This window comes from Phoca vitulina, unplaced genomic scaffold, assembly GCF_004348235.1.
Source record: "Phoca vitulina isolate PV1807 unplaced genomic scaffold, GSC_HSeal_1.0 scaffold11, whole genome shotgun sequence".
Classification (NCBI taxonomy): domain Eukaryota; kingdom Metazoa; phylum Chordata; class Mammalia; order Carnivora; family Phocidae; genus Phoca; species Phoca vitulina.
This window is the reverse complement of record NW_022589714.1, coordinates 39,911,855-39,936,841: the sequence shown is the minus strand read 5'-3', so window position 1 is coordinate 39,936,841 and position 24,987 is coordinate 39,911,855. Positions and strand designations below refer to the sequence as shown.

The 24,987-nt window shown below is 54.4% G+C and overlaps 2 protein-coding genes across 4 annotated transcripts in view; both read left to right on the top strand.

Annotated features, from left to right (window-relative positions):
* The first annotated feature begins 1,029 nt into the window (after positions 1-1,029).
* On the top strand, positions 1,030-10,545 carry SRF (serum response factor). The gene is made up of 7 exons (XM_032409787.1): positions 1,030-1,879; positions 3,440-3,706; positions 5,286-5,547; positions 6,117-6,236; positions 7,253-7,444; positions 7,825-7,901; positions 8,149-10,545. Exons 1-7 carry the CDS (start codon positions 1,367-1,369, stop codon positions 8,242-8,244), a joined length of 1,527 nt encoding a protein of 508 aa, XP_032265678.1. The 5' UTR covers positions 1,030-1,366; the 3' UTR covers positions 8,245-10,545.
* Positions 10,546-11,087: 542 nt separating this feature from the next.
* Positions 11,088-24,987, top strand: part of CUL9 (cullin 9) — a 36,381-nt gene continuing 22,481 nt past the window's right edge. The window contains exons 1-16 of one of the 3 annotated variants that reach the window (XM_032409785.1): positions 11,088-11,234; positions 12,907-13,510; positions 14,062-14,216; positions 14,551-15,060; positions 15,561-15,696; positions 15,844-16,037; positions 16,296-16,701; positions 17,103-17,295; positions 19,457-19,664; positions 21,464-21,660; positions 22,043-22,260; positions 22,942-23,191; positions 23,281-23,386; positions 23,924-24,151; positions 24,422-24,512; positions 24,633-24,804. In XM_032409785.1, coding sequence (XP_032265676.1) covers positions 12,916-13,510; positions 14,062-14,216; positions 14,551-15,060; positions 15,561-15,696; positions 15,844-16,037; positions 16,296-16,701; positions 17,103-17,295; positions 19,457-19,664; positions 21,464-21,660; positions 22,043-22,260; positions 22,942-23,191; positions 23,281-23,386; positions 23,924-24,151; positions 24,422-24,512; positions 24,633-24,804 — 3,659 coding nt within the window. In that variant the 5' untranslated portion in view covers positions 11,088-11,234; positions 12,907-12,915. Of the gene's footprint in view, positions 11,235-12,435; positions 13,511-14,061; positions 14,217-14,550; positions 15,061-15,560; positions 15,697-15,843; positions 16,038-16,295; positions 16,702-17,102; positions 17,296-19,456; positions 19,665-21,463; positions 21,661-22,042; positions 22,261-22,941; positions 23,192-23,280; positions 23,387-23,923; positions 24,152-24,421; positions 24,513-24,632; positions 24,805-24,987 lie in introns of those variants that run through there. The other 2 variants (XM_032409784.1, XM_032409783.1) reach the window with 2 other exon arrangements.

Below are 24,987 nucleotides of genomic sequence, written 5' to 3'. Positions count from 1 at the left end.
CTCCCCCCCCACCCCGCCCCGACCGTGGGTTATCCACAGAAGTGTGTGTGTGTGTGTGTGGTGTGTGTGGTGTGTGTGGTGTGTGTGTGTGTGTACGCGCTGCGCTGGCTGGCTGGCTGGCTTGCTTACTTGCTGAAACTTTCTGCCTGGTTCTACTTTTTCCCAGGCTTTTGCACAGGCGGTGGGGTGGGCTTTATCCTCGGGACCACCCCCTCCCCCAGCCCAGCCCGCAGCTGGAAGTCTTCACTGATCTTCATCTCGTCTCCCTGCCCCCTTCGGGGACCGGGAGGCCGACTGTCTCCCTCGGTCTTTTCCAGATGTCCGTCTGCCAAAGATCCCTCCAGTATAGAGGATGATGAATGAGGACCGGGGAGCCGGCCTGGTGGGAAAGTGTCGTCGCCTTGAAAAGAGAGGGAAAGGGAAAGGAAGTCGGGGGGAGGGGAAGGGTTGGAGCCGAGCGGCGGGGAAGCGACGAGTCTGGACACCGGGGACCCAAGCCTCTTCTGTGCAGCCAGTAAATTTGCCTCCCTCAAGAAGGCGTGGGGAAGTGCTCCAATCCCTGCACCCCCTTGGAATTTGGGCTGTATTATATCATTTACTGCAACCCGCACAATCCACTCAGGGACTGCTCTAGCGTTTGCTTCCAGCCCTTCCAGAGCCGGGTTCCCAGTGCTGCTCCCATTCCGCCGCAGGACCGCGTTTGGGTCCACTCCCAGGCTTCCTCTCCTCAGGTCCCTCCCAACTCCACCATTCTCTGGTCAGGGGGGCGGAGTCGTACCTCCTCTCCTGTTCCTTTAAGAGGCCTCGGCTCCTCCCCTTTCGGAGTCGCCGTCTGACGCGGGATGACAGCAGCTAGTTCGGTATGTCTATGCAAATAAGAGCTCCCTGTGGGCCAATGGGAAGCGGAGGTGCCGGAACCGCGGACCAATGCGGCGGGGGCGCAGGGGCTCACCATATAAGGAGCGGCCTCGCCATAAAAGGAAACATTGTATCTCTTTATATGGGGGGAAGGGTTGGGGGATCCCTCCGCTGCCAGCGCGTGGTCCCGGCCCCCTCCACCCGCCGTCTCGGCCGCGGCCAGCAGCCCCTGCCCCCCGGGGGACGCTGACGGCCGCCGGGCGCGCCGCCCTAGCATACGGACAGGGGGCGCTCCGCGCGGCCTGGGGCAACCCGGGCCACAGGGGCAAGAAAGTGAGGGCCCAGGTCGGCCCGGGCGTGCAGGGGCCCCGGGTTCGCGGCGGCGGCGGCAGCGATAGCGGCTCTAGCAGCAGCGGGAGTGCCGGGTTGAGCCGGGAAGCCGATGGCGGCGGCGGCGGCGGCTCCGATTCCTCGCTGACTGCCCGTCCGCCCTCCTGCATTGAGCGCCATGTTACCGAGCCAAGCTGGGGCCGCGGCGGCGCTGGGCCGGGGCTCGGCCCTGGGGGGCAGCCTGAACCGGACCCCGACGGGGCGGCCGGGAGGTGGCGGCGGCGGCGGGACTCGCGGGGCTAACGGGGGCCGGGTTCCCGGGAACGGCGCGGGGCTCGGGCCGGGCCGCCTCGAGCGGGAGGCTGCAGCAGCGGCGACAACCACCCCGGCGCCCACCGCGGGGGCCCTAGTCTACAGCGGCAGCGAGGGCGACTCGGAGTCGGGCGAAGAGGAGGAGCTGGGCGCCGAGCGGCGCGGCCTGAAGCGGAGCCTGAGCGAGATGGAGCTCGTCGGTGGGCCCGAGGCGGCGGCGGCGGCCACCGGAGGCTATGGGCCGGTGAGTGGCGCGGTAAGCGGGGCCAAGCCGGGTAAGAAGACTCGGGGCCGCGTGAAGATCAAGATGGAGTTCATCGACAACAAACTGCGGCGCTACACGACCTTCAGCAAGAGGAAGACGGGCATCATGAAGAAGGTACCGGGCCCGGAGGCTGGCCGGCCACGGGGGACCGGGAGGGTGGGGACACGCAAGGGGAGCCCGGGAGGAAGACAGAGCCGAGGCGGAGGTGAGAGGCGGCGAGTCCGCAGGAGGTGTGTGGGAGGGGATGGCTGTTACCCCGGGAGGGCGAAAGGGGAGGGGCCGCCGGGGAAATGTGGGGAGAGGGGAGATGCCGGGGACGTCCAGAGAAGAGGGGAAAGGCGCCGAGGTGGGAGTGACGGGCGCGAGAGAGGAACAGGGCCCTTGGAGTGAAGGGGTGAAGAGTGGTAGTGGGAGGCTGCTCGGGAGGTGGTTAATGAGACGCGGGGGTCACTAGATCCAGTGCCTTCTGGTGTCCCAGGGAAGGTGCCGGAAAAGCAGGGAGCCGAAGGGAAGGTATGGAGGTGAAGAGGCTAGAGCTCTATAACAACAATGAGCCAGCATGTGTGGGAGGAAGGTGGGCACCACAAGAGTAGTGCTGGCTGGAAGGACAGGCAGGGCTGATGGCCGAATGGGGGCTCAAGAGCCCCAGGTAAGGGCGCAGGGCAGGAGAACTGATGCTGCCCTGAGCAGCAGGGACTGAGTCCCACGATGGCCATGTGTCTTCCCTTGCATCCACTGGAAACCGGTGCACTCCCTGCAGGACAGCCTTCAGGACCATCTGCCTTTGGGACAAGTGGGATTTCCAGCCCCAGAGAGAATCTGTGCATGGAGTTTGGGGGAAGGCAGGGAGGTTTGTAGAGGTACCTAGAAATTCTTCCTCTTCGAGCCAGCTATCCAGTGAAAAGGGGTGAGGAAAGGAGCCGTCATGAGGTGTAGAAGATATAGGAAGGGATGGAAGCAGATGAACAAGAAGCTAAAACCCTGGGGACATGGGCTGGTGTTTATTTCTGTCCCATATAAAAACCAGAGCTGCTTCCGAGGTGGGTTGTGGAACTTCTCTGGGAGTAAGGAGGCCATCTGTGAGGCCACCCTTGAAGGTCCCCTCCCTGGGGTCATGGCAGGGTAGTAGCTGCTAATCTAGCCCCCATCTCCCATCACTCCAGACCCTGTTGCATCAAGACAAAGAAAGGAAAAAGCTGGTAGCACAGTGTTATAGGGCATAAGGACAAAATGGCAACAGGTTAGGACCTGTGCAGTTTCTGGGAAGAAACATGGGACAGTTTAGAACTTATGTGACCCCCTTATCCTTAATGTCTTATGGGACTTCCAGTGAGATAGCAACTTTATTCTGTCTGGTTCCTATGACAGTGAAGAGTGGGTGGGTGGGAGCCCTCTCTCAGGCTCCTGGCACCTCCGTGTCCCCTGAGGTTATACATTCTGTCACTAGGGGGCTGTGACTGTTTGCTTGGGCTATCTGCAGGTCAGTGGCTGCTCCTCAAAGGAGGAGCATGGGTAGTTTTTCTGCTCTCCAGCTCTTCTTCAGATATTTTGATGGGGGGGGGGGGTGCGGCAGGGGCTTGAGATCGCTGTGTGTTTCCTCTCTTCCCTACTTCCCTAGGAAGGTAGAGAGAAAAAGTTTGGCTGACCTACCCATCTCCTCCCCCCTACCCCCAGGCCTATGAGCTGTCCACGCTGACAGGGACACAGGTGCTGTTGCTGGTGGCCAGTGAAACAGGCCATGTGTATACCTTTGCCACCCGCAAACTGCAGCCCATGATCACCAGTGAGACTGGCAAGGCACTGATTCAGACCTGCCTCAACTCGCCAGACTCTCCACCTCGCTCAGACCCCACCACAGACCAGAGAATGAGTGCCACGGGCTTTGAAGAAACAGACCTCACCTACCAGGTGTCGGAGTCCGACAGCAGTGGGGAGACCAAGGTGTGTTTGGGTCGCCTATCTGAGGGGAAGGAAGGGGAGGGACTTCACCAGCAGAGAGGGGAGGGGGTGGGTGCCTCTCTCTCCCTCACTCAGGATAGGTGCCCACTGATGTGGAACGGAGCCGGGTTAGTGCCCCTCATCCTAGGGCACAGGTGTCCATCCTCGCCATCCTGACAGGAGGCCGGCCCCCTAGATAAGCGGGCGGCCTCCGTGCCCTTATAAGGCCGGCTCCGGCTCCAGGCCGGCCTCCCGCCTGCAGCCCGCCCGCCTGGCAGGGCCCTTGCATTCCTCCCGCCAGCTGTCTCCCTGCTGGGGGCGGGGGCGTAGCTTAGCCCTGCCCTCGCGGCAGGCTGGGTTGCCAGGGAGTAGGAAGCACTCGTGGGCTCCAGGGTCCTGGGAACCCAGCACTGTCGGCAGGCGGGCTGGTTGACTGGGCTGGAGACTACCTAACTAGCCAGCCGCCTACCTCTTCAGGATGTCCGGGCCTGGGCACGTTTAGGGAGTGTATTTGCGGCTGCTAGGGATGCCGGCCCTAGTTACGCCTCCCCCTTCCTTTTCCCGGTAAGGGGAGGGGGCGGGGCTTCCTCCGTTGCTTCTCTGGGGAGCTCCACCTTCCGGGTGGCCCTTCACTAACTGGCCAGTCAGAAGAAGCGGCACTGTTTGCCTTAGCAACGCCTTCGCCAATCAGGGGCCTTAAGCTCGGCTGCCTAGCAAACATCCCGCGGTGACCCACCCCCAGTATTTGAACCCCCTCAGTTCTCTGGGCTTGGTTCTCAGCTCGTGGCTTCCTCCTTCCCCTTGTAAAGAACAAAGGCTCGCCGAGGGGAGAGTCAGTGCTCCAGGTGTCCCCCCACCCCTTGCCGGCATATCATAGGTAGTTGCAAACTCTTTTAAGCAGTAGGGCTCATTTATTCCCAGGGAATTTTGCTGGAGGAATAATTCCTTTGGTAGTTTAAATCTTAAGTATTTGGCATGAGTGCTTAATTGCCAAACACCCAAGATCTCTCTGAAACCCTAAGTTCCCTGAAAAACTCTTCGTCCCTATCTCAGAAGCCTGGCAAATCAGAGCCCGAAAAGACGTTTTTAAAGGGGACATAGTAGCTCAGCCCCCTCATGTTTATAGACCAGGAAAACTGAGGCTCAGAAAGAGGAAGTGATTTCCCCGGGATCACACAGATGGTCATTGCCAGAGCTGGGAATAGACCCCGGTGCTTGATTCCCCAGCCAGGGTGATTACCATAGTCCACTGGGGCAGAGAATTCAGGGACTTATCAAGATGACATCATCATCATCATAAGAGCAGCAAAAACTTATTGCTCCTTTTAGGTGTCAGGCACTTTATTTATGTTCACCTATTAATCTTCACAACACCTATGGGCTAAGTCTTCTCCTTTTATGGACAGGAAACTGAAGTTCAGCAGCTCAGTAACTTGCGCAGGGGTCAGACAGCAGGTAAATGGCAGAGCTGGGGTTTGAACCCAAGCCCACCGGTTCCAGTCTGGGCTGTCACTCCATACAAAGCTTCTGCAGGGGCAGGGTCTGGTAGAGGCTCACTGCTGCATCTTTATTCTGGGTGTAGGACACACTGAAACAGGCGTTCACGGTCACCAACCTGCCGGGTACCACCTCCACCATCCAAACAGCACCCAGCACCTCTACCACCATGCAAGTCAGCAGCGGCCCCTCCTTCCCCATCACGAACTACCTGGCCCCCGTGTCTGCTAGCGTCAGCCCCAGCGCTGTCAGCAGTGCCAACGGGACTGTGCTGAAGAGTACAGGCAGTGGCCCCGTCTCCTCTGGGGGCCTCATGCAGCTGCCTACCAGCTTCACCCTCATGCCTGGTGAGTCACAAGGGGCAAACTGAGCACGCCACGAGTGGATTGAGGGCTGGTACAAGGAGAACCTCTTTCCTTGCTCAGAAGGAGGGTGGACAGGGGCCAACCAGAGCCTGAAAGAAGCCTCTTCAAGTCCAGTGGCAGGCATGCCCTTCCCCCCCCCACCCCCCGGGACCCCTACTATCCTTGTCAATAAGTTTCAACCATACCCTGTGGCCTTTTCTAGCAGCCCAGCCCTGTGCCCCCTCTGCCACAGGGACAGTAGACATTGCACCACCTCCCTACCTTGAGTGAGGGATGGGGCATGTTCGTGTTGGTTCAGTGCCAGCTCCTAGGTCACCCAAGGAGGCAGAGGCAAGGCCTGGGGTGGGAGGAGGGGGGAGGGGCAGGAGCAGAGTGCAGAAACCCCTGGAGACAAGATTCAGGCCATGAAAGGCCTCATTAGCCCCTAGGAAAGATAGCTATGGGCGTTGGGGAGCAGCGTGCCGGACCCTGGGCCTGGGGGTGTTTGTGGGTGCTTGGTGCAGATGGTGGCCGGGTAGGACAGAGCATGAGTAAGTCTCTGTGTCTCCTAGGTGGGGCAGTGGCCCAGCAGGTCCCAGTGCAGGCCATTCAGGTGCACCAGGCCCCACAGCAAGCGTCTCCCTCTCGTGACAGCAGCACAGACCTCACGCAGACCTCCTCCAGTGGGACAGGTATCGCCGGAAGCTCTCCCCTCCCTGCCCCACCCTGCAGTACCCCTCCTGTAACTAAGGTCAGAGAATTCCTTAATGTGGAGATGGAGCCTTTTGGCTTAACCCTTATCCTAATCCTTATGGGACGGTCAGGTGAGGATGGCTGGGTTTGGAATCCTGTCCTGCGGTAGGGCTATGGATTTCAGGAGGAAATTAGGGACCGTTGGAGCCACCATTCTCCTCATTCAGGTGAGAAGCTATGGGCCCAGAAAGGAGAATTTACTTACCCAAGGACACATGTTTGCTTAATTACCAGGAAAGATTTATAGAGCAGTTGTCTCCTTGTGGGAGGGCATCCTAAGTTTTGAGTAGCTATAATTCTAGTCATTTCAGAAATGATGAAACACTTTCAAAATAAAATTACTTTTAAGTTCTTGCTCTTGACAGCCTTGTTACACGAGATGTGGTCTAAGGACAGAGGACCAGCATCACCTGGGAGCTTGATAGAAATGCAGACTCTTAAGCCTTACCCCAGATCTGCATTTTAACAAGATCCCAGTTGACCTTATGCACAATAACCCTGGATGTTTAAAAGATGAGTTTGTTAGCCACGCGTTTAGGAAGAGGGAGGAAAAGTGAGAACGAATTAAAAAATGGGATGATGGCGCCCCCTAAAAGGGGAGTATTTAAAAAAAAATAAAGTGAAAGGGGAGTATCTGAGTTTCCCTAAGAGTGGGTCAGTCATTGCAATCCTTGTTTCTCCCAGGGCCTTATGGTCTTGGAATGAAGAATTCAGCAGATAGAAAATTGAATTGTATAATGTGATAGGATACAATTAAAGGTCGGTACTCCGGTGTTCAAGAAAAAATAAGGCTTTTCTTAGTCGATGACACAGGGAGCAGAGGAATGAGTCTTGTCAAGCTTCTGACCTGGGCAGTAGCATGAGGGCTCCAGAGCCCTGAAGTTCCTGGAGGTGGGATTGGGGATATCAGTAGGGACCAGGGCCAACCTCCTTAATGTGTGTCTGTGTTTGCCAGTGACATTGCCTGCCACCATCATGACGTCATCTGTGCCCACAACTGTGGGCGGCCACATGATGTACCCTAGTCCCCACGCGGTGATGTATGCACCCACCTCGGGCTTGGCTGATGGCAGCCTCACCGTGCTCAATGCCTTCCCCCAGGCGCCATCCACCATGCAGGTGTCCCACAGCCAGGTCCAGGAGCAAGGTGAGTTGTGGGGTGGGGCTGAGGAAGGAGGACCATTTCCTCCCTTACACACCCAATGTTCAAATGGGCCCCCACATACACACCTAGATGTCCACACTCGCACGCCACATACACAAACTAGGCTGCCCGCACATAGCCCTACACACGCACACACGGATGCTTGCACACATATTCCAACACCCATGGCTGTCCACTAGGGTACTCATGCACACTTGAAAACTCACGTCCACGTGCACACATGGACACATTTGGACACTCGCCCTTGGGCACTTGCATCTGAGACTTACCGGGTCACTTGTGCATTTATCACCACTTCTCCAGTACCTGGAAGTTTCTCTTGAGCAAGCAATTTGAGGATCTCCTGTGGTTTCCCAATGCAGGTGGCGTTCCTCAGGTGTTCCTGACAGCGCCGTCTGGGACAGTGCAGATCCCTGTTTCTGCAGTTCAGCTTCACCAGGTAGGTGTGTGTGTTGGGGGGGGGTACCCTTCACCTCACCCCAGCCAGCCAGCCAGCCAGCCAGCCATTTCTTTATCTTGACCCTGGGCATTCCATTTACCCATTGGTCAAAGCCGAGACCCCTAGGCAGGAGGCCTGTCTGTTTTCCCGGTCAGGCCTGTGGTGGACAGGCAGGCAAGCGGGGCGGGGGCGTGAACTGCCTGGTCAGCCCCTGCCCCCTCTTCCTCACACACCCCCTTCCCTCCAGATGGCTGTGATCGGGCAGCAGGCTGGGAGCAGCAGCAACCTCACCGAGTTACAGGTGGTGAACCTGGACGCCGCTCACAGCACCAAGAGTGACTGATCCGCCCTGCCACCCTGGACAGATGGCCCGAGGGATGGCACCACTTATTTATTGTTGCCTTTTCACGTTTTCTTTACACACACGTTGACGGGCCGCAGGAGGGAGGCAGGGAGGAGGAGTGGGCAGCCGCAGGACTGAGCCCTCTCACTCCAGCCAAAGAAATGGGCCAGCCTGCCCTCCACCCTCCCCTCCTTCTAGCTCCACCTCCCGTTTTCTGTTGATGGTGGGGCCATCCTCCCTCCTCAGACTCCCCTCGCCAGCTTGGCGCCATGTTTGCCATGAGTATTAGCTTATCCAATGGGACCGTGCCCCACCTTCCCACACACAGGCCCCTGTGGGACTAGGCACCGTGTTCCCCCTGAGGAAGCAGTTGGGGTCCTCTCCCAGCCTCCTTGCTGACCCCAAGTCAGCACTGTGTCTGTCACAGGCTGGGTAAAAAGAGCCCTACCCCTGCCCCTAAGGGAGCCACCTGGGGAGATGGGGCTTCTTCCCTCACGCCGCCGCCCTGTTGTCCCTGCAGCTCCTGAGAGCTGGGCCTGTGCACAGAGCAGGTTCCCGGGGCCAGCTGCCCTGCCCTGCCTTGCCGATCCCCTCGGGACTCCAGGGACTCCTGGGTTGGAGGGAACCATCAGGGTTCCCTCTCACCCTGTCTATCCCCCCCCCCCCCCCAGCTGCTTTACTTAAAGTTGATTTTGAACTTTTTATTTGAGGAGACGAAGTGAAATCTATAAATATATATTTTTAAAATATTTAAACTTTTTTTTATGGCGTTTTTCTCGTCCCCCTCCCTGCCCAAACTCCCCTTCCCTGGGGAGCCCTGGGGCTCCCCGGAACTGGCTGGGCCTCTGGGGACAGAGCCACCCCATGAGCTCGGGGCCCGTCAGTGTGTAGGGGAGATTCTGGGATTGCCCGGTCCTGGGTTGTTTCCAGGAGAAAACCGGGGGAGGGGCCCTCAGGCCATGCCCCAACGGGGTGGGGAGGGTGACCCATAGCCCTGGGTCTCTTTTTGCCCTTTAGGGCTGTTGCAAGGGAGAGGGAAGAGGGAGACCAAATGTGGGGGTGGGGGTGGGAGGGTGTCAGGTAGAGGCAACTGACTTCATTTGTGCCACACGCATGGGCATTGCAGCCTTGTGCTCCCCCAGGCCTGCAGCTGCCTGGGGCCCAAGTTGCAGTGAGCAGGGTGGGGTCTGGGAGGGGGTGAGAGGCAGGAATGGGGGTCAGAAGAAATGGGAGCAGCTCTTGGGCTGAGTATAGAGATAGGGGAGCCAGAAATGGGCAGCTCTCCCAGGGAGTGAGCAGCTACTGTAACTTTTTTAAATTAAGACAAAAAGCCTTGAAGAAAATGACTTTATTTTTCTAAGTGTAACCTCAGTATTTATGTAATTTGTACAGGGGCCGTGCCCTACCCCACTCTGCCCCCTTTGGGGTAGACCTTGAGGATGGGCCAGCATAGGGGGAGGGTCTTTTACCCTGTGTCAGAGCCTACCTTCACCCCCTTTATCCAGAAAGGGAGCTTTTTCAGAACAGGGCAGCAGTTGGGGTGGAGTTTTATTAACCCCCGTGACTGCCTTCAGGAGGAACAGTCCTGCTTCTGTGATTAGGTGAAGGGGTGGGGGAAGTTTTTGTGCACAGCCTAGTTATCAAGGGGATGAATTGCCGGCGTGTTTGAGAACCCCCGTAACCTCTAACCCCCATTGCTGTCTTGCCCCGGTTTGGGGTGCCAAGATGGAAGTCACCATTCTGGGCTTTCTCCTGGAGATAGCTGGGGCTTATGGGTGGCTTACAAGGCTGGTGCATGGCAAATCAGGGGCCAGAGAGTGGGGGAGCTTGGGACTCAGGTCTGTTAACTGCCCAGCCCCCTTTCTCTGCTCTTGTTTCACTCCACGATCACTCACTCACTCCCCACTCCCCCGCCCAGGGGAGGAGACTGATGAATTCCTCCTCTCCTTCCCACAAGAGACAGACCCAGTGAGTGAATCAGGCAAAGTGCTTATGATGTGTGTTGTGTGAGCGTGGCCTTGGGAGAACATGTGTGCGTCAGGGATGAGGTGGCATTTATATGTGCAGCAACCCTTGGTGTTTCCCTTCCTTGGTGGCTCTGGGGTGTGTGTGCGTGCATGTGTGTGTGCGCGTGCGTGTGCCCGAGTGTGTGTGTGTGAATGTGGAGTATGTCAGTGGTTTCTACTTCCCCTGGGATGCTGACCCAGGAATAGTGGACATGGTCACAGTCCTATGTACAGAGCTTTCTTTTGTATTAAAAAAAATACTCTTTCAATAAATGTATCATTTTTGTGCACAGACTGTGGGGTCTTTGCCTCCGTTTTTCTGCATAGGGAGGGAGGGAAGTATCAAACCCCAAACTGTTGCTCTGAGCAGCAAGCCTGGCTGCCTAATAACAACGGCAAAGCTAAGGGGTGCTTTGGGCTGTGGAACTCTGCGACTTAACTGAAGGAACATTTCGGGGAGTTGGAGCCTTTGTCTCTGTGCGTGGCTTTGTTAGGTTTTTAGGCCAACACAGAGATGAGCAATTTTAATTAATAGGCAAAGTGACTCAACCGATCCAAAGCACTGCCGAGGGGAAGTGCTTGGGAAACTTATGGCCACGTGATCTAGTGAAAACTCAGAGGACAGACAGCTCCAGGGTTGGGAGTGCAGATTTCAGGGGCATGGGGAAGGCCGACCTAGGAAATGCGAGTGGTGGCTCGGAGATGAAGGAGGGAAAGTGCTGCGTACTTCTGCGGCGAGGAGCAACGCGACTGTGAGCGCGGGCTCCGCCTGCAGCGCGCCGCGCGCGCAACGGCGCGGCCACTACGCATGCTCCACTCGCGCGCCCTTCCGCCACGCTCGGCTCTGGGCCGCCGGGGCCCCCGTAGAAGCCGGGCCGCGCCCGCCCTGGCCGTGTGACCCGGAAGGGAGCTGCTGAGGAGGCGGGGCCAGGACGGCGGGACCGGCCGCTGGCTCCCAGCGAGGGCCAAGCCGGGCGGTGGGAGGTGAGAGGAGAGTCCTGCGGCGACCCGGTCCCTGCCGCGTCCCCTTCCCGCTCCCTGACCCGCTCTCCGTGGGGCTGATGACGGGCGCCAGGTCTTTTCTCCGAGATTCGCCCGGTCCTGTTCAGCCTCCTCGGACCGCACCCCCCCTCCTCACCCCGCCCCGAAAGCCGTTCCGCTGCCCTGTGGCCTCCCCCGGCACCCCTGATGGTCTGCAGGCTTGGGTCTGACCTTGCTACCTGCTTCTACCTGCTGTCTCATCCCCAGCTCCAGACCTCACCTCTACACCTCAGTTTACTGCTCCTATTCCAGGCCCATGATAGTTCCCCCTCTCCCCCCCACCCCCATTTAGGCCTATCAGTTGTTTTACTTCACCCTGCTCATCGGTTGTCCGCTGCCACATCACCGATTACCTCCCGGTCTTGCCCCGCTCCCCATGCTACCCGGACCCCTGCCCCCATCGAGGTCCACATCCCATGTTTCCCCTCCTCTTCACACCTTTCTTCTGTCATCTTTTATCCCCCCCATTCCTACTCTCACCGCTCCCCAGTTACCCCCATATTGCTACATACCATACATACCTTTTCCTGATCGCCAGCATAGCCGTCTTCCTATTCCCATTTACCATTTTCCGGCTTAATACCTCAGTTTATCTGAGGACTGCCCCTCCCTTCTCCAGCTAAGAATAATGATATTAGGTTGTGTTTAGGGAGCTCTCACTATGTGCTAGCGGCTGTTTTAGATGGTCTACATACATGATCTTACTCAGGTTTTTACAACTTTACAATACTATCACCATGTTGCAGAGGAGGGAACTGAGGCTCAGTGGTGAAGTAAGTTGTCCAAAAGTGCTCTCAGAGTAAGTCAAAGAGCCAGAATTCAGAGTCACACCTGAGTCTCACCTGTGCTATATATTGCCTTTCTAACATCTTCACCATCTCCTGATCTCATTTCCTACCCTTCAGCTGCATGATTACCACCTCCCTATATATCTGCCTGACTTAGACCCTCACCAGACATACAACTTATGTGCCAGGTGGAACCTGGTCTTTTTTCCTATAATTTTATCTGGCCCCCTCAGCCCCTCTCCTGCTCACAATACCCTGGTACACTTTCCCCATCCAGCCATCCGGATGTGGGGGCCCACCGCCCAACCTTCTTTCCTCTCCATTCTATCTGCCATGGCCCACTCCTTTATATCCACATTCCAGCTTTACGCTATCATTTTTACTCCCTGTCCTGCCTCTCCTCCACCCTGACTTTCCTCATTTGTTCTGGCTCCACTGTCCCCCATGCTCCTGTCCTGCCTGCTCACCCCTGTTACCTTCTAAGTCTTGATCTGTATCCCTCGGCCATCCTGCTCTTCTGTCCTACCTAGCTGTCACTCTTTTTGTGACCTTCTTGTTCTTATCCTCTTTCATAACCTCTTCCATTTCTTAACCCCCTTCATTTCATCCTCTTGCCATTTCCACTGCATTCTCCTTCCTTCTAAATCCCCAAATATATTCAAGTTATGTATTCTGTCTCATTGTTGGCTTTTTCTCTTTGGTCTGTAAATTCCATCATGCAGCCTACCAGTCACCCTGCACCTGATCTGTGTCTCAAGGTTCCATCTCCTCCATGTAGTCTTTTCCCTTGCCCTCATTGCCTTTATCTTTCTCCTTGTGTGTCCCAGGAGGTCAGGATGGTGGGGGAACGGCGCACCAGGGACCTCATGGTGCCCTTGGGGCCCCGGCTGCAAGCATATCCTGAAGAGCTTATTCGACAGCGGCCTGGGCATGATGGGCATCCTGAATACCTGATCCGATGGAGTGTTCTGAGGTGTGGGGAAGTGGGCAGAGTGGGTGTGGAAGAGGGCAAGACAGAGCACATCCTCATGTGGCTGTCAGCCCCCGAAGTCTACGCTAACTGCCCCATGCTGTTAGGTGAGCGGGCACTATCTAAGGGACCTCAGCATGAACCAGCTGGGGGTTCAGGAAGCTTTCCCCGAGATCCAGGAGGTCTGGATGACACAGCAGTGGGAGAGATGGAGGCTGATGTGCGGGCGCTGGTGCGCAGGGCTGCCAGGCAGCTGGCAGAAGGTGGGACCTCGAGCCTCACAGCTGCTGTGCTCCACACCATCCATGTGCTCAGTGCCTATGCCAGCATCGGGCCCCTCACTGGGGTCTTCAGGGAGACGGGAGCCCTGGACCTGCTCATGCACATGTTATGCAACCCTGAGCCTCAGATCCGTCGGAGTGCGGGCAAGATGCTACAGGCTCTGGCAGCCCACGATGCTGGTAAGAGACAGCCAGGGGAAGAAGGAAAGCACTGGAGAGAGTGGGGCCACAAGGAGTAAGAACAGAAGGAGGAGGGATTTCCCAACTCTGGAAGAACACCTAGCATTTGGTGAATACCAATTTATTGCCAAAAAAAAGTACAGATTAATAAACTATGACAGGTATATAAATAGAATAAAATAATAGTACCCAGTTTATCTGTCCATTTTCAGTGCAGTGGCAGAGAAGAGAATAGGATAGGTTTATATTTTTAAACGGTAGGTTGAGATTTATTCGTTGATTGTGAAATCAGTTTGGTGGGCTACAACCAACATTTTTTTAATGTAAAATAACTAGCAGGTAGCATAAGGTAAGTTTTGTAGCATTAAATATATGTTTCAGTTGTACGTGGGTATGTTTGTATCAGGTTACCATGTAAAATGTATACCTTATCGTGAACCTCAGTCACAAAGAAGTTTGAAAACCTCTAGGGTAGGGGATAGATAGTCTAGGAGAGGCAGGGGAAAGTCTTGGGCATTGAGGAGAAGATACAGATTGGGTGTGGATTACAGGGAGTCGGGCTCACGTCCTTCTGTCACTGAGCCAGCAAGATGGCATCGAGCAGCACATGGATTTTGACAGCCGCTATACTTTGCTGGAGCTGTTTGCAGAGACCACCTCCTCTGAGGAACACTGCATGGCCTTTGAGGGCATTCATCTGCCTCAGGTACTCTGGCAGCTATGGGGGAAATGCCGTGTACAAGGCCGAGGGCATCACTTCTGAAAGTGTGGTTCAGGATTATGCATCAGCACCAGAGCCACTTGGGGAGCTTGCTAAAATGAAGGGTCACGCTTGCTCCCCCACTCAGAATTTCTGAGATTAGAACCCAGGAATCTCTCTTTTAAGACACTCCTTGTGTGTTCTATAAATCACAGTTTGAGACCTTCTCAAAGTGTGGGGCTAGGCGTTCATGTTTCTCTGTAGAGGATGATATTCTGGGGAAAGGAGAGGGGCTGAAGCTGGGAGAAGATGAACCTACACCACAGACTGTGTCCTACAGATCCCAGGAAAGCTGCTCTTCTCCCTGGTGAAACGCTACCTATGTGTCACCTCCCTGCTGGATCAGCTGAATAACAGCCCAGAGCCAGGGGCTGGAGACCGAGGCTCCCTGTCCTCAAGGGAGTTCGGCCGGGAGAAAAGCCGGGGGCAGCGGGAGCTGGAGTTCAGTATGGCTGTGGGCAACCTCATCTCCGAGCTGGTGCGGAGCATGGGCTGGGCCCGGAACTTCAGTGAACAGAGCACATTGCCACTACGGCCTGCCCGCTCCATCTTTCAGCCCTGCATTTCAGGCCCTAGCCTTTTGCTCCCCACCATGGTTGCCGCCCCCAGAAGGCAAGAGCGGGCCTTCCGCCAACGCTCTGAATTCTCAAGCCGCTGTGGCTATGGTGAGTATGTGCGAGAGACGCTGCAGGCCGGGATGCGAGTGCGCATGCTGGAGGACTACGAGGAGGTCAGCGCTGGGGACGAGGGCGAGTTCCGTCAGAGCAACAATGGCGTGCCCCCCGTGCAGGTGAGCGAGGGCACGTGGGGGACACTGGTGGGGATCTAGCTGGGGGAGCATAACTGGGGCTTCTATGCAGGGGGCTCTGGCAGGCCACCCCGGGAGAAAAACCCCGTGAGGATTGCAGTGGTTAAAGGGGGTCAGCAGGTGAGAAGGGCTTGGGAAAATTTGGAGGGCTGAGAAAATGGGGTGGGCTGTGAGGTCAACCAGAGACCCACACCCAGGAAGCAGAGCTGTTGCATGGAGACACTCCCTGCGCCCGCACCCATGGAGTTGGTTAGGAGGGAGTGTCAGAGCAGAGTCCCATCAGGGTTAGGAGGAAATGAGTGGCAGGGCCCACCCCATAGGGGAAGGTAGCCTTTTGCTATATGGAGGCTTTCCCAAGCCTAGCCAGCTGTGCATCTGAGGACCGTGTGCCCCAGCTCTGGGCCCAGCCTTGTCCTCTCGAGCCTGTACCACCCAGGGCTCAGAAGCCTATTCTTTGCCTCTTTCTTCCTCCCTCCATACAGGTCTTCTGGCAGTCGACAGGCCGCACCTACTGGGTGCACTGGCACATGCTGGAGATCCTGGGCCCTGAGGAAGCTGCCGAGGATGTGGCTTCAGGAGCTGTGGAGAAGGGGGCAGAGGCTCCTCTGCTGGGCACAGGTGAGCCTTGGAGGGCAATGGACAGCATGTCTCTGAACAGAGGAGTAGGACTGGGACGCAGCCACTCCTGAGTAGGAGCTGCCCCAGAGATTCAGAAATGCCCTCTGTTCCCATTGGATGATGGCACCCCTGTTCTTGTATCCTTAGTGCTTCCTTCCTGGGACTGGAAACCTGTGGATGGGCTCTACTCTTTGCCATACCTCCAGCCCGAGCCCCAGAAGAATGAGCATTTGGGATACCTGACCCAGGCCGAGTGGTGGGAGCTGCTCTTCTTCATCAAGAAGCTGGACATATGTGAGCAGCAGCCAATTTTCCAGAATCTTCGGGAGAACCTGGATGAGGTATCGTAGGCCTGAGATACTTGGGTTTGGAGTGGGTTTGGAGGTGGGATTCTCTAAGGGAGTTCTAGATAAGGGGGTGCTTAGAGGGAGGCTGGAGCTGGAGATTAGAGAGTATGAGGGGGGCCTGCTGGGGAAGGAGACAAGTGCTGTGAGGTCTGGTATGCAAGGCATGGTGGGAGGCGGCCACCCTCTCTATTCGTGTCCGCAAGACCTTCGCATCTGCTTGTCCCTGAAATGCGTACCCTCTTCTTTTGACAGACCCTGGGTGACAAGGCCCTGGGTGACCTCTCCGTGCCTGTAGAGACCGCTGAGGGTCTGCTGCAGGTGCTCAGCACTCGGTTTGAGGGCAGCACCCTCAGTGACCTGCTCAACTCCCAAATCTACACCAAGTATGGGCTGCTGCCCGATGAACTAAGCATCTCGTCCTCTTTACGAAGTCACTCCTGTACCCCAGATCCAGAAGAGGAGTCCAAGTCAGAGGCCAACTTCTCAGAAGAAGAGACCGAGTCCCCCAAAGCAAAAGCTAAGCCCCCGAAGGCAGATTCAGAACCTGCCAAGGGAAAAACTGAGCCCCCTGTGGCACAGAGTGATTCACAGCTGTTTAACCAGCTTCTGGTGATGGAGGGGATTGCTCTGCCCCCTGAGATGAAGGAGGCAGCCAGTGGTGAGTCAGGTGCTGGGAGGGGAGGGCAAAGAAGTTGGAGCAAGTCCTGGCCTCCAAGAAATAGGGTAGAGGAGAGCTGTGGACTAAGGTTGCTGTTGCATGGGAAAATGCTCTGGAAGCATGCATCCATCTTCCTTCCTTTGACCTTGAGTGTATCTAACCAATCGCTGCTCCCTTCAGTATCCCTGGAAAAGGAGGCTCCGCTTTCCAGAATATCTTCATCTTCAGTGTTTGGCTATTAAATCTCTCACACAGAATTGGAAAAGCTCTGAATACAAAGCTAGAGGAATGAATAATGTATTAGAATATCAGTAGGATAGCTGGGCTTGACCTTTAAAGACTTCCAACTTGGAGGAGCCTCAATTTTTTTTAAGCCACTACCTTTCCCTCACCAATTTCAGAAATGGCTAGAGGCTTGCAGGGTCCTGGTCCGCGCAGCTCCCTGGATCAGCATGTGGCAGCGGTCGTGGCCACCGTGCAGATATCCAGCTTGGACACAAACCTGCAGCTGTCAGGGCTCTATGCCCTCTCTCAGGCCGTGGAGGAGGTCACTGATCGGGACCACCCTCTGGTCCGTCCCGACAGATCCCTGAGGTTAGTTAGAATGGTGGGGAGGGAGGGGGGGTTTGGTTTAAGCTGCCATCGGGGGAGGATGTAGGGTGGGAAGGAGCTATATCAGGAATTTGAAAGGCTGAGGGTGAAAGAAGGGTCAGCCTGAGGAGCAGCTGAGCAGAAGGATGCCGTATTATAACAGAATATTATAATATCCTTGGAGGACTTATTCTGTGCCAGGGTCTGTGCTTAAAGTTTTACATGCGTTCTCTCATTAAATCCTCCTCTCTGTCTTCCTTCCCGAGGAAGAGTTGATGCTACGCGCTTATGCCATTGTATGGGTGAGGAAACGGAACTGTAGAAAATTTAACTCTCGGGGTTTTTTTTAAGCCACTTTTTAATTATACAAATAATACACAAATACATTCTCATTTTAAAAGATCTGAAGAATGTAAAAGAGCATAGAAGGAAAAGACAGAGTCCCTTTTTGCCACTGTTGTCAGTCTGCTGTGGATTCTTCAGACCTTCCACAGATTTACATTTGTCAATGTGTTTGAAAACTGAACATTTTCTGAGTTTGTGTTTAAATCTGTGTAATCACGCTACATGTTTCTACAACTTTCCCCCCACACTCAGTATGTCTGAGAGGGCTCTCCATGTCCATCCACATAGAGCTGCCTCATTACTCTCACTGCTGCATAGGACTTTGCAATAGGATTATCTCCAAGTTCAAGTACAGTGTTCTACTGGATCTGTTTTCCTCACGTCTGCCAACACTGGATATTATAATTTTTTTTTTTTTTACTCTATCAGATTGGCAGAATTTTAAACGATTGGTATCTTTGTTTTAATTTCTTAGCGCTGGTAAGTTAAGCATATTTGCATGTATTTGTTGTGTTTCTTCTTGTATAAATAATCTGTTCTTATCCTTTGCCCATTTTCTTACTGGGTCTTTCGTTTTTTTCTTACTGATCTGTAGGCAATCTGGATATTAATCTGTTACTTATGTTTCATATATCTTGCTGTGTTTTTTTTTCAAAATCATATTAACTCTTTCCTGAATATGAAATAATATATGCCTCCTATAAAAAAATTAGAAAATTATGAAGTTAAAAATAATCTGAAAACCCTTTGCAGAGAGAGTCACTGTTAACATTTTGGTAAACATCCTTACTTATATTTCTATATCCATTCATATATATGATTTATGTGGTATTAACTTGTTTATAATAAATTGTGGCTACAGAAAGGGATTTATATCTGAAGCACATTTGATTCATGTTGTTGTCATCATAAAGCTCATGAGAAAAGACAAAGACAGAACTTTCCTAGGCCACCTCCTCAAGATGCATCTCTCTCACTGTGGAGAAAGATAATTCCAGTTTTTTCCTTCTTACGGTGCTCAGTGTGATCTAGGGACTCTGGAGCACTTCTTCCTTCCCTTCAAATCAGCATTTCTGTAGGACTCTCTCTTTTTCCCTCACATTGCTTCTCTCTTAACTTTGTAGACAGCGTCTTTCATTATGCTAAAGTTTTAGAATTTTAGGTTAGAATATTTTTAAACTTTAATGGCTTCTAGGTTTTGAGTAGGTCTGTCCTATTCTAGGATTATAAAAAATATTTCCCTTTATTTTCTAAATATTTTAAAATCTGTTTGCAGTGTCCTTATGCTGATGGACGGAGGCAGAGTCCCAGCTATAACTGTTTCGGGTGTTTGCACCTCATGGGTTGCGTGGCCCTTGCTGTTCTCACTGGCTGGGATGCCACCCTTATCTAGTGATCCATATCTGCCCTGTGTCATTTCTTAGAGTTTTAATTTTCACGAGTTTATATTTTGATAACTAGCACGCAAGTCTACCACTCTTTCTTTCTAAACATTTCTTGACTGTTCTTACATATTTTCTCATCCCGTGCCTGAATCTACCTGTCCTGTGTTTAGTAAAAAACCTTTTAGGCATTGTGATTAGAATTACATTGGATTTTTAGATTTATGTGCAAAGGTGAGCCAGAGTTTGTAACCATTTTGCCCTATGGCCTCCTTCACGTGGCGAGGGGCCAGAGGCAGTCAGCCTGCAGGGGAGAGGGGCTGAGGAGAAGAGCACGTTGGAGAGGGGTGGGGGGCATGGGTCTTGGTGGAGAGGGCTGGGCAGGGAGTCAGGCGTGACTTTTGGGCTGGGGAACTCCAATGTCTCTTCTCTCTAAGAGAGAAGCTGGTGAAGACGCTGGTGGAGCTGCTGACCAGCCAGGTGGGCGAGAAGATGGTGGTGGTGCTGGCCCTGCGCCTCCTCTACCTGCTCATGACCAAGCATGAGTGGCGCCCCCTCTTCGCCAGGGAGGGCGGCATCTACGCTGTGCTGGTTTGCATGCAAGAATATAAGACTTCCGTCCTGGTGCAGCAGGCGGGGCTGGCGGTGAGTGGACTGGGCCTGGCGGGAGAGAGCGATGGGCAAGAGGGGCAGGCTGAGGGCTGCTGATCTGAGGAGGAGATTTAGACCAGGGAAGAGACCTTGGGACAGAAAGACGCACGGGGGTTGAAGGTTCCAGCTGGACGGTCTTGGAGATTGAGTGCATGTTTGGAGAAGGGGAGAAGGATGTTTTTAAGAATGACTCCCAGGTTTAAAACCGAGCAGCAGAGGGGGTGTGGAGGCCATTTACTCAGTAGGGGAATGTGGGAGGAGGAAGAGGTAGAGGGAGAAGATCCGGAGTTTAGGTTTGTTGAATTTCCCGTGTCTTTTGAGTTACAGTTAAGTGTTTGGTTAGAGACTAACTTTCTGCATGTGACAAAGTAATTTTTTACCCTTTGATCCGAGTGGTACCCTTATGTAGAAAATACCCCCTCGCCAGCTGTGGGTGCCTTGCCGCCCGCGGCCTACAGGATGGGGAAAGGGGGCCCCGTTCAGGGGCTTCCTGACTACTCCAGACAGTGCTGGCTGGTAGGAGGTGTGGGCAGGGTGTGCTCTGTATAGGCTGGGGTCCCGGAGGGGGACGGGTAGGCCTCATCCAGATCAGTTCTGAGACTGGATTCCAACAGTATAATGGCAACAGCACGGACAGGAACACAGGTCCCCTTAGAGCTGGCTGTTCCAGGGCGAGGCTGGGAGGCTCTTTCCTGTAAGGGGCCAGCTAGGTGCTGCTCCTCTGAAGAGCAGCCAGGCATTCATGTCTAGGCCGTGTTTGCTCAAAGAATGCCCTAACCCTTTCAGATTGCATGGCCAAAATACAACATTTGCCCCTAAATTCAAACTCTTGCCCCGTAGCAGAATTGCATCATCTTGTTTATAACTTCAGGTTTATAGAATTCAGCTAATTGGGGGGGGTTAACGAAAGGGAGAAAGCCTCATTATGAGGCTTATTAGCATATGCCTGGAGGGTTCAGGCCTTATAAGGGAGAGTGTCCTGAGAATTGGTTCTAATCTCCATCCCTGGCGGGTTTCTTCTCAAGTGTCAACTCTTTCCCCAGGGATGGTAGCCTCCACTCTAATGGTATGGCAGTCATCTTAATTGAATTTTCTTTCCAGTGCCAGCGAACAAGTTCACGGATTCCAAGTATTTTTTCCTATAATTCCAACCGCTTTTCCTATGAGACAACCCAGGTAGTCTTGTTGAGGAGAGTTGGCTACTGGCTTTGGAGACCAAGGGACATAGTTTGGGAGTGTCAGCCTGTTGGTGGTAATTGAAGCTGTGGGAGCAGATGAGGTTGCCCAGGGAGAGAGTGCAGAGTAAGAAGGGGACAGGAACTTCCATGCTGAAGGATTAAGCAGAAGAACTCCAGAGAGGCAGGCCAACCAGGAGGCTATGGAGTCTTGGAACTCAAGAGAAGGGAGGTTTTGCAAGGGGAGGGGTGGTCCAGGGAGATGGAAGACAATGTCAAGGAAAGCCTATGAAGACAACTAGATGCTGTGACAGGTCTCCCCCACCCGGAGGAAGCTGCGGGATGGGGTGGCCATGCCAGTCGGCCTTGGTGCCGGCAAGTGAAGGGGCGGGCTGATTTTACTATTGAGCCTCATTTTTTCCTCTGCTTTCTTTCCTTCTCGCTCTTTTTGTTCGTAGCGGTTGATAGCCCATCATGACCTCTTCCGTCTCCTACTTGACCTATTTGTAAACAGCTCAGCTGCCCCAAAGTTTGGAGTCGAGAATGAGGACCTGGCTCTCCTCTTTCTCTGCATGGTGACCCTGCCCACAACTAACTGCTTCCACATCCCCGTTGCAGGCACTGAAGATGCTGGCCATTGCCAGCTCCACGGAGATCCCCACTTTTGTTACTGGCCGAGACCCTCTCCACCCTTTGTTTGATGCCCAGATGACCAGAGAGATCTTCGCCAGCATCGACTCAGCTACCCAGCCAGGCTCTGAGAGCCTTCTCCTTACTGTCCCTGCAGCCGTGATCCTGATGCTGAACACAGAGGGGTCAGGGCATGACCCTCCAAACTCCCGCTAAGCCCCAAGCCCCACTGCCGCCCCACCCACATCTCATGGGCTTCACAGAAATTCCCTTTATGTTGTTACCTCTGGATGAAACGGTGGTGGCCCTCTCTGACTGTTGTTGGTAGAGGGGCCAAGTGACTGGGGGGAGGGAGATCCCCAGAGAGAGCAGGGGCACCCTGACCTTCCTTCCTGGGGTTGGGAGGAGTGACCTGAGGTCAGGGAGCTGATGTCCTGGCCTCAGAGGGAGCCCTGGAGCCCTTTCCTCCCTCCCCAGCCGCAGTCCCCCTCCCCTCTGTACTTGCTTTCTGCTTCCATTGCGTTCACTCCCTTTCCATTTCTTCCCGGGATACCTCCCTCCTCCCAGGTGCTCCTCCGCAGTGAGAAACGGTCTGCTCCTGCTCAACCTGCTTCTGTGCAACCACCACACTCTGGGGGACCAGATTATAACCCGAGAGCTGAGGGACACCTTGTTCAGGCACTCTGGGATAGCACCGGGGACAGAGCCCATGCCTACCACACGCACCATCCTCATGATGCTCCTCAATCGCTACTCAGAGCCACCGGGCAGTCCTGAGCACACAGGTACCGTCGTGGAAGGGGCGGTTCTTCTGAGGAACGAGGCAGTGCCGGCCTGTGGCTGGGAGGGCTAAGGCTTACGTACTAGCACCTTCCTGGAAAGACACGATGAACCTTCAGGAAATGAGTAAGGGTTTTGGCGTTTAAGTTAAGTCTTAAGTAGAACTTTGTGACCGAAAGGAGGAGACTCTAGAATAGCTAAGGAAAATTATATATCTAGAGCCAACATGCGGGGCGCCTGGCTGGTGCAGACAGAGCGTGCGACTCTTGATCTTGGGGTTGTAAGCTCCAGCCCCACGTTGGGTGTAGAGATTACTTACAAATCAAATCTTTAAAGCTGCCATGCTAGGTAGTAGGGGGATGTGATTATAATAGCTTATATTTATTGGCTGATGTAATAGCATAGCTACCATTTAATAATAACAAGTAATTGTAAGACTATATGAGATTAAAAATGTCTGTGTTGAACATGACAGTGTTTGCCATACTAAACTTTTTTCCAGATGCAGCTAGCTATATATTTGGGGCCAGAGAAGAAAATCCCCCACAGTTTGATACAAACTACAGACATCCTCCAAACAGGAGGAGAATTTGGGGGTGATTTTCTGGACCTGCCCAGTTCTTGGTTTGACCAACTTGCATGACTCCTCTTCATACTCGTTTTTTTCCTCCCATGTGTCCGGGCAGCAGCACTGGAAACCCCTGGTGCCCAGGGCCAGGATGGGTCCCCTGAGCGCCTGATCCGATCCCTGGTGGGGGGCCCGTCTGCAGAGCTCCTTCTGGGCTTGGAGCGGGTGCTGTGCCGTGAGGGCAGCCCAGGGGGTGCCGTGAGGCCCCTCCTCAAGCGCCTCCAGCAGGAGACCCAGCCCTTCCTCCTGTTGTTGAGGACTCTGGATGCCCCGGGGCCCAACAAAACTCTGCTGCTGACCGCACTGAGGTGAGGGGCCTTTTGGGGCACCCATGCATCAGAGGTGAAGGGGGGCCCACAGACCGCAGGGACTTCGCTTATTTCCATCCCCTCACCAGGATCATGACCCGGCTGCTGGATCACCCTGAGGCGATGGCCCTCCCCTGGCATGAGGTCTTGGAGCCCTGCCTCAACTGTCTCAGTGGCCCTAGCAGCGACTCTGAGGTATCAGAACCCTGGTGAGCGTGGGGGAGGGAAAGGCCGCATCTGGGGCACCAGCTACGTTGTGAGGCTCTGCAGGGCAAAGTGGCCTTTCTGGGTGGGTCTGAACAATGAGAGGGGTGGAGAGGAAGGAATGTTATCTAAGAGTCCTCAGAACTGGGGCCTTTGAAGTATAAATCTTTGGGCTGCAGCTGGATTTTAGATTCTGGGTTTAGAAGCCCACACTCACCAGGCCAAACATTCCTGACTCTCCACCCTTCCGGGTTTGTGCGTTGTGGACCAAGGCTCAGGCACCAAGGTGGGCTGTTGAGAGAGCTTCGCCCTGGCAGGAAGAAGCATCGGAACCTGTGCCCAGGCTCTGCCGGCTTGGGAGTCCCAGCACCCTACTGCTCTGTCCCAACTTTCTTTGGTACTCTCCTGCGCTTTCCAGGTTCTCCAAAATCTCATCCCACCACATTTGCTTTTCTAAACCCACCCCTCATCCCTTCTGGGGCCCGCCCTTCATTTCCCATACATTAATCTCTGTGGCTCTGGACTCAGATTGTTCAGGAGCTGCTCTGCTTTCTGCATCGGCTGGCCTCAATGCATAAGGACTATGCTGTAGTTCTCTGCTGCCTGGGAGCCAAAGACGCCCTCTCCAAAGTCCTGGACAAGCACTCGGCTCAGCTGCTGCTGGCCTGTGAGCTTCGGGACCTGGTGACAGAGTGTGAGAAACATGCCCAGCTCTACAGTAACCTCACCTCCAGCATCCTGGCTGGCTGCATTCAGGTGAAGAGACTTGGGGAGCCAGAGCTGAGGGAGAACAAAAGCCAGAAGCAGGGGAAGGGGATTCAGTGTGGGTCCCTGTTTGGCACAAGTAGCAAATCTGGGGCACTTATTTCCCAACCGTTACCCCACGTAGTCCTGTTCTGCCAAAATGTGTGAAGAAAGGGTTTGAGTGTTTTGCTGCCCTGGGCTTGTTCTCCATACATGTTTCTCTATGTTCTTCATATTCTGCCTTCCTCCCCGCGCCCCTTCTCTCTGATGTTCCGGCTGCAGATGGTGCTGGGCCAGATCGAAGACCACAGACGGACCCACCAACCCATCAACATCCCCTTCTTTGATGTATTCCTCAGGCATCTCTGCCAGGGTTTGTGCCCCCATCTGCTTTCTCCTGGCTCGCACCCCAGTATTTGTTCTCCCTGTCCCTTGCCTTTCTTCTCTGTCACCTAACCAGGCCGTGACGGCCACCCCTCCCCTCTGCCCCCAGGCTCCAGTGTGGAAGTGAAGGAGGACAAGTGCTGGGAGAAGGTGGAGGTGTCCTCCAACCCACACCGGGCCAGCAAGCTGACGGACCGCAACCCCAAAACCTACTGGGAGTCCAACGGCAGCACCGGCTCCCACTACATCACCTTGCACATGCACCGTGGTGTTCTTGTCAGGTAGGAACATGCCCACGCGCACATATGCGTGCACACACGCGTACGCGAATATTTCAACACACCCCAGTGTACATTCTCCAAGCACCCACATACGCGACTCTGTAAACCCGATGCGTGAGGGACACACTTAAACCCATTTTGTGCAGTGAACAGATAGACACATTGATCCGCATTCCTTGTGCA